The sequence below is a fragment of the Pterocles gutturalis genome, unplaced genomic scaffold (genome assembly GCF_000699245.1).
Source record: "Pterocles gutturalis isolate BGI_N339 unplaced genomic scaffold, ASM69924v1 scaffold22649, whole genome shotgun sequence".
Lineage (NCBI taxonomy): Eukaryota > Metazoa > Chordata > Aves > Pterocliformes > Pteroclidae > Pterocles > Pterocles gutturalis.
Window position 1 is genome coordinate 10,564 of NW_010133827.1, and position 9,041 is coordinate 19,604.

Here is a 9,041-nt window from a genome sequence, read left to right on the forward strand (position 1 = left end):
TGGTCTGCCCAGCTAATTAAAACTCCAAGTTTAAATTTCAGTCCAATTACTTCTAGGATTGTAGGAAGGAGTTTTAGATACACGGTCCTGGTGTGCGAATGTAAACTGATGCTTACGGGAAGACAAGTAAGCATGGCACAGCTCCATGGCATCAGCCTTGTGCTCACAGGGGAGGTGAAGACTTCAGCTCTTTGTGTGAAGCTGCAGCTCACAGAACTGACCCAGGAGGCCATCAACCTGGCCACTGGGAATTAGCACTTCAGCTGTAGAACACGATATTTCCTTCTCCTAGCTCTCCAGTTATTTCTTGTCATATTCTGACTTGGACCAAAACACCAGACGAAATTATGTCTAAGAAAAATACTGAAATCACATTGTTACTGATATTGAAGCTTTCAACTGAACAGGAGGATACATATCAGGTCTATAAGGTTTATAAGCATCTCTTAAATCTGCAGCATTTGGTCTCCACAGAGGTCCATGATCTCTAGTGTGCACTATGAACCACGTCATCTCCACTGAGGCAATCTGGGGTTCTACAGCAGGTAGGGGAAAACACAACAGTCTGATTATTTTTTAATCTATAACTTTTTGGTTTGGTTTGGTTTATTTTTAAGATTTGTGCAGTTCTCAAAAAACTGCAGATCTAAAACAAAAAAAAAATCACAGTCTCAGTGCTTCAGATTATTCTCTTAGGTGGCCATCAAAGCCCTCAGCATTTTATATACACGGCATCTCTCCAAAAAGCCTCTGCAGGAAGCAGATACAAATACAGCAACTGTTCAGTAAAGTATCTCAGCTGATCTTGGGTGCCAAGTTAGAATACATGGAAAGCCTAAGACATAATAGGCCAGAAACCAGCATCATTTTGTTCGCATCCAGAAACAAAAATCCAATGCAATCCACAAGGCACGGCCGCAGATGTGCTCATCATGAGTTTACTGTAAACAGAGAGTTATTTCTTCCAAAGTAGTGCATTCAGGGTATGGCTGCATAACCACCCTTCATAGCAGATGAAGTTACATCCCTTAGGGAAAGCTATACAAAACCCGGGCACTACTGGACAAGGAATTCCACAATCAGTAGCTCAGGAATGTAAATATAGACAAGTTAAAAGCAAAGCCAAAATCACTAGACAAAAGTTTCATATTGTTTCCTGGACAACCTTAACTTTCTTCTTCAGCTACTATAAGACATTTACTTCCACATTTATATCTATCAAATGACTCTAAAAACATTTTAGCAAATACTACAGCTGGTGTAAAATCCTGATAGTTGTTTTTGTTTTCCTTCTCTAGGTAACTTGGTTTAGCAAAGGCTTCTGAGCCCAGTAAATTGCAGTAACTAGAAACCCAGATAACTCAGAATTTGTTTTTTGTTGGCTTTTTGCAAAAGATCTTTCCTCTCCTGCTGCTATGTTTGCAAACATATTAGGAAAACCCCTTTCTGCTTAATGTCAATAGTCCAATATTACTTCTTTTCTAAGAAACACATCTTGAAGAAATCATCCTCCTCAGAGGTTGATCTTTTTTTCCTTTAGAATACGCCTTTTCTCCTGACTTCTAAGGTGACAATATTTTCTCAAAATGTTTAATCTGAAAAATTATTTGTTACAATTGCTCTGAAAGACAGAATAAGTCCAAACTATGTAATATGTAATTCATAATAATTATTTTTCATATTTTAGCTCCAACAGATCCCAATATATATGGAACCTCTGCTGAGCAATGATGGCACAATTCATCCTCTAATGCCTCCTGCAATTTGAAAACCTCTTCCCCTGATTTTATTTGCCACTTTGAAATGTTATCCCTTTCTGGTAAGTAATCCTGTGTTAGATTCTTTTGCTTCTTAAACGAACATTATTCTCACCCTTTATTGACTGACCACATCTATTATCACATGTAAGCAGTGTTAATCCTCTAGTAATTAACACCCTTATTAAAGTAATTTTAACTCAAAGAAGTTTAAATCGCATTATTGGTTTTATTTAATTAAGCTATGCGGACTGTTTTACACTGTCATTTGAGTTTTCAGCTTGTGCCTTTTCAATTTATCAGTTACGCAGACTCCCCCCCCCGTCTCAGTTACCTGTGTATTTGTCTAGGAATCATTCAATATTATTGTGTTTCACTGTGAACTTTTTAAACTATCCTCTGTGTCAATGGATGCAAGACTTGCACACTATACTGAACATATTACCATTCCCAAAACTATAATTTGGATGTGCATTTAAATTACATCATCAAATCTATCCTTCCACAGGGCTCAATATCTTGCTAGTGCTTAAAATGAAAGAGCCACTTTTAAAGTCCTTCTCATGCATCCTAAGCAAGGGCGAAGTTTTTTATTTAAACTTTAGACTGGCAAAAAGAAAGGAGAATCTGAAAGCACTGAGTTGTGCCATTTAAAAAGGCTGTCTCAGCACTTTTCCTGTTACTTCGAAAATAAGTCAGGTTTTAAAATTGCATTTTTGTGTGTGTGTGTCCACTGCATGTTCCTTTCAATAGGAAAATATCTGATGGCCTATGTTCTCTTACAGATCTCAGGTAAGCTACTCAACTGACATATTTGACACAGGGTCAAAAGATGAAAACTGTCTTCTAGTTTAACTGCATCATGTTACACTGTGCACTCTGGAAGAGTGTGGGCTAATTGTGTGTCCTCCTGCAATGATTTCCTGGAGGCATGCCACTGAAACCAGGAAAGCTTGCATTCTCCTGGGAATAAGGCAACCTGATGGTTACATGGTCTTTATACACCATTAACTGTGTACAGAAAATCCTTTCTTTCCTTTGTGTAAAAACATCTCTTCACATTTCTACTGTTTAAAAAAGAAATGTTCTTAATGGGTCTCAGCATAAACCATGGAAAATGATAAACACAGAAAGAAAAGTATAAGAACAATAAAGTGCACTTCTAGATAGGAACTGACTTTTTCTCTTTTTTTTGTCCTGCATCCCATATCTTTACGTGTTTCTTTTCTCCCCATCATCTACTGCTTCCATCTACTCATGTTTTGATTTGTTTTTCCTTTTTTTATATTTCTTTGCATTTCTGTTCTTATTCATTCTTTTTTCTCCCATGATCCCTCTTTCCTGCAAAGTCTTCTAAGTTGCAGTGCTCCTTTGCTACTTACGCTCTAGGGAAAGTCCTCTCCAAGAGTTTTTCTTTGGGTTCTAAAACACTACCTATATGTGAATCTCCTATGTAAACTTTATTTGTTATTTCCATATTCTTTAGAACAGTGCAACTCGTAAGATGACAAATTGCTCCAAGCCTGACACACCTGTAATAGCCCTATATGTTAACATGGTATAAGCCAGTGTAATATAAAACTGTGCCTAAGAACATGTTGGTTCAGTCATACTGCTTATAGTACAATTAGTTCACTTCATTGAGAAACTAGTTATTTACATAACAGTATGAAATTCAGTCATTTATTTTCCTACCTACTAGTATCTTTGTACTAGGAGAAAGAAAACATGAGGGTTTCACCTTCCAGATTTCACTGACTGGAGGCAGTCTGACAGAATATAATATTTTTAAATTTGTATTTCTGCAGTGCTAAAACACGCAGCTGAAGATAAGTGCATATTATGGTACATATTGTACAAACACTTTTGAAGATATGATCTTTTGTTCTAAGACACTGTGATCCAAATGAATAGACTTTCACTAGCTACATTTCACTTACTCAAGTCCTTGCCATACTTTGTCTATACAATTCCGTTCTTGTGTTGTTATTGTTCTGAAGTGGAGAACAATTCTTGTTTTCTTGCTGTAAGAGATTTCCTTGATTTTACTGGATTTTACATTTGCCCTATAGTGGCTTCCAAAGAAGAGATGGACTAACTTTCTTTTTCACTGAAGAAACTAGCAAAAGGAAAAAAAAAAGGATATTCTGCTGCTGCCTGTGATTGACAGATAATTTAGAGATGGAATGGAACCTAAATATGATGATTGATGCAACTGAAAAAATACTGAAGGCAAATCTGTAGGGTTAAGGGGTTAGTAGTGTTGCCAAGGTATACTACATACTAGTGATACTACCAGCTTAGCTAAGGCTGGAGAATGTAAGAAATTTTAGGGCAGTAATTACTGAATATGATAATGCAGTTACCAGTCCCATGGCTCCCTGATGGGAAACTGGGACTCAATGTTAAGAGAATACAAATAACAAGTAACTTGAAGAAAAACAATAATTTTCTTCTCTAGTGTTGTTCAATTAACAGCACTCATTCATTACTCATAGGAACCACATACCACCCACAGCATTCAGAGGAAGTCCTGTGGAGCTCAGGGCTCCAAAACTGAACTCCATCCATCAGCTCAGGGCTACTGAAGGGCCCAGACACAATGGTAGAGATCCTGCAGCAACTGCCTGTCAAAAAACAACAGCTTGATATAATATATTCACAAACTCCAAGCAAGTCATGCACCCAAATCTTCCTTCCTTGCATTTACATAATTTCTTACAAGACAAAGTCAAGGATCAGACAGGGAGCAAAACTGCTATCAGAAGAAAACTAGAGAAAAACTTCATTCCACTGAATAACTTCCAGTGAACAGGATGTATATCAGTGACTCAACGAAAGGGTTAATTAGGAGTTTACAAATATAATAGGCACATGGATCAATTTCTTCTCATTCAAGCAAGAGATCTGTTAATGAGAAATCATCTGAAAGTGAACCTTCTGGAACTTTTCCACCAACAGGTCCTTCTGCAAAAGAATAAAACCTTCTCCAAATAAATCTTATTTAGGTATCTCACCCAAGAAAACTGAAGTCCTTGGGTTCTGCTATTATGGACGGTATAATAGGGATTATGCACTTCAACTACCAAGGATACCATTTTAGTGCCACTTAGATCATGAACTTACAGGAATTTCTTCTGTAACTATGCGATGAGTTTTCTTGAACAGAAATGTTTTCCTGGGGTATGAAGTTTTCATCATAACGAAAGCTCTGTAGGTTTTAAATGAATTCATTAACTACTTCTAAACATTCTCTGGTGAAAGTACTGATGATTAAGAGGAGCTGAAAGCTGATTAAATGTGATAGTTGGTGCGACTCAGATATGTCCATCTAAATAGTCTTGACAGCAGTTTCTGCCTACTTTTTTTTTTTTTTTTTTTTTTTGTAATATCTGCTTTGATTAACCTCTCCAGTGAAACTTTTAGTAATTTCTGCGATGGTAGTATTTGTAAGTTGGAGCTTCCCTTCACTGCACTAAGAAGTCAAGTGTTTCATCTGCACATGACAAATGAGATCAATAAATGCCTATTCCTGCCTCAATTCTAAAAATTATAAATTCAGCTAACAACAACAAAAACCCCACTCTTGTTCAACTAAGGCTTATGTTCTTATGCAGGCCTGTAAGTCAAGACGAGCCAGTACTTCATGAGTTCTGTCGTTTTCTAAATACACAGTACAGATTTCCTGTCAGCTCATCTAATTCTCGTGTGTATCTGGTTTGGTAAGCAGAGAACTAAGAGAACTGTATCTCTTAAATGAACTAGCTTAAAGAAACAACAACAAAAAAATTTTCTTATTTTTGAAAACTTCCATGGTTTAGGCACCTACAGCATTCTTTAATGTCAATTAGGAGATAACATTCAGCTTAAGCATTATACCTTTCATCATATAGTCTTTTGTACACAATCTACTATACTTTCCTCTGGAGAAACTGGTACAGCTTTTGCCATAGATGGAGTAGTGTATCTTGCGGTTAAATTGCCATATGTATATAATTTTAAGTAAGGTATCGATAAGGGTACTGAAGTGAACAGCACTTATACACCAAATTTTTAAAACCTGTTTTCAAGTATGCGCCCTCATTTCCAGGAAGCTAGGATCTAGACAGAAAACTTGGTATGCTATCAGCATGTTATTTGCACTTCTCTGCTGAAAAAAAGGCATTCAGATGTTGAACTGGATACAATCTGTTTTGCACTGAATTTGATGAATGATTTAATGTCCCAAAGAACACACATACACCTAATATCTGGCACGAGAGAACTTTTAGTTCCTGGCAGTAACAGGGTAGGAACACCTATTACCAGGAAATGACTGACTTTCCATCCTGCTTTAATTCTGCAAATCCTTATCAAGATAGGATATCCAAAGCCATGCTTGTTTTTGACCCCCTGCTGCTAATTTCTGCGCATTTGTTTCCAAAGCTTCCTAATTCTTACCAGCTGGCAGGTATAAATCCCATCCCAGTAACGAGCTGGCTTGTTTCTGTGTACCAAGCACTGATTAAGATCTTCCTCACAAGTATCTACACACACAACTGGTGATCTAAGCCTACTACAATTATGTACAGGCTTCACAGAATCTAGTTGAAAAGGAGAAATCAAAACAAAGAGATGCCATTGAGAAATATAAGTGCTTACAAATGAATTGATATGTTTGTGTGAAGAATTCCCATTTACTTGTAGGAATATAGTACTCTGAAAAGACATTGTGTGTCCCCTGCAAGCTGGATAACACACATTTAGTATGCAGTCATGTTCAAATAACTGCGTCCATTTTAACATGGGTATGCATACGCATGCTACCCCTGTATGATGCAAATACATGAGATACTGAGCCTTGAAGTGCTTCTGCTCTGTTCATGGTGTGCTTCAAGCCCTCCTTTTGCTTTAGTGCACTGTCAACTTACGAAGAAGGGGAAGGTCACCAAGAGGGTTGCCTTCCTCTGCCAGTAAAGTGAGGATCTACAGTCTGAAATCCAGGGAGGTGCAACTCCTGCTTTGTTGCTCTCTGAAATCTGAGCTCTCTTCTTTAGCTGAATAAGCAGCATTGCACTGAAAACTAGAGAAGCACAAATCCCATTACATAGCACCCCAAGGCTGGGCTTCATGTTACAGACGTAACATGTTCCTCTGCTTGTTCTGAGAAGCTGGGGAGTGCATGGGGGGCGGGAAAGAGATCAGTAGGCATTGTGAAAGAGCCTCTGTGAAGATGAAAGTCTCAACAACCATTTCCCTCAGGAAGCAAAAGATGAAATATTCCATACTACTTGCTAATTAAAAATTCAAACTGTTGCCTTATGAAAGAGGCACTTACTTTTATCTTTAAACTCTAAAGTTTTAAAGACTTACTACTAAACATACTGTTAGGGATTTGTCCCTTTTGGAAATCCTGATTTTTTTCAGTTCAAGACTCTTCTCTGGAGTAGAGGCCAGGGGTGGGTGTACCTTACTAATTTCAAAGCCTAGACATTTTGTGGGCAGGCACCCTGTGAAGGAAGCCACAGCACACCTTTAGAGCCCTCGACCTCCAAGAGCTATGGCGGATAGGTTTGGCAACAGGTTGCAACTTATTCTCTGAGGTCTACTGAAGGGTTCAAGTGCATTCTCCACAGGCAACACAGATGGTGAGAGCTTCAGCACGCTGCATGTTTGGGGAATCAGGGACAAGCCAGAGTTGAAATGTAGTTACTACCACAGGAAATGAATTCAAACTGAACACTGCAAACAAAACAGTGGGAAGACTGAGCTGTCAGTCTGCCTTTAGTGGCAGACAATCCCGTGGCTGGGATTGAAGTCCAGTGATCTGTCACACAGTTCCTACCTACAATGAGTTACTTCTGAGTTTATCAGAAAGACAGTATCATCTCTCAGTGATGAATGAGAAGTAAAGAAGAAAGGTCTATATTAAGTGCAAGTAAGAATTTTCTTCTTCAAATAAACTTACATCTGTCGCACACACCACTACAGTTCAGAAGAGTAGCAATATTTCTCACCAACAATACACCAGAAAATGCATTACGAGGTAAATGGTCAAGCAACCCAAGAAACTATCAATGTAATTTCCATTATGCTTTGGAATCAGAAGAAAATTTATTATACTTTTAAATATCAGGTATCAATTTTTAGAAGGAATACATATTATGTATTACCAAGAACTTAAGCTCATAGAAGTGCTTATCCACATGCTTCTTTACACACATCATAAACAAAAGTCCGACAAAAATGTATCATCTAATGTTTCCCTGGTACATTATTCTGCATATTAATCACATTGATTGCATTATGACTTTATGTCTAATTTATAGCTAATGTTAGAAAAATGTTAACAGAAATTGCTGAAAATCTTCAAGAATTTTCTTCCATACCTATGCAGAAATTACGGACTGTGTCCTTCACAGCCCTTGGTCTCCCAGGCAAGGGAACATCACTATCAGACTGTAAACTCTATGTTACCATGTGATGCTGCTCCTGTGGTTGCAGGACCAGCACTGACAGCAACTGGAGGACATCAACAACATGTACTTAAGGGCAAAAAGAATAGAGATGAGACGAATAGAGATAGAATAGAGGTGTTCTCCTTACCCCTGTCAAAATAAGGAAATTCCACAGCCAACAAGCTAGCTGAGTACTTGTCTGAGATCTGACAGTACAGGAAGGAGGCCTGTTTGAAACTGAAGTAGTGCTCACGGTGGAGAGAAACACTGGGAACAACTTGTTAAGTCAAAAGTGAAAAAAAGTCAAGCTACATTTGCAGCTTAGCTTATAACTCTGCAGGCAATGATTTGATTTCAAGAATAGGCATTTGTCACCACCCAGTTGGTTAAGATCAGGAAATCTGCCCTAGGACAGCAACTGTTGACCTCTCAGGCTACTACAAGGTTATTGTTCAAGTCTGCTACACACTACACCGGCTCTCCAAAGAATAATGCACAAATTGTAAGATTTAGGCCTTTTCCTCACAGTATTTAAGTGTCCAGGACATCCAAGAAACTGCCTCACATTCCAGAACTGTAAACCTAGTCTTTAGACACTTGAGGGTAGGGAGGCTTTGCAGAGGGATCTGGACAGGCTGGACTGATGGGCTGAGGCCAATTGTATGAGGTTCAATAAAGCCAAGTGCCGGGTCCTGCACTGTGGTCACAACAGCCCCCTGCAACGCTACAGGCTCGGGGGAGAGTGGCTGGAAAGCTGCCCAGCAGAGAGGGACCTAGGGGTGCTGGTCGACAGCTGGCTGAACATGAGCCAGCAGTGTGCCCAGGTGGCCAAGAAGGCCAACGGCAT

The 9,041-nt window shown here is 38.7% G+C and overlaps 1 protein-coding gene across 1 annotated transcript in view; it reads right to left on the reverse strand.

The window, feature by feature from the left end:
- Window positions 1-6,420: 6,420 nt before the first annotated feature.
- Window positions 6,421-9,041, reverse strand: part of LOC104467569 (exocyst complex component 6-like) — a gene marked incomplete at its 5' end in the record, with an annotated part of 30,879 nt that continues 28,258 nt past the window's right edge. Inside the window, one exon of the mRNA XM_010081393.1 lies at window positions 6,421-6,907. Coding sequence (XP_010079695.1) covers window positions 6,659-6,907 — 249 coding nt within the window. The remainder of the gene's footprint in view (window positions 6,908-9,041) is intronic.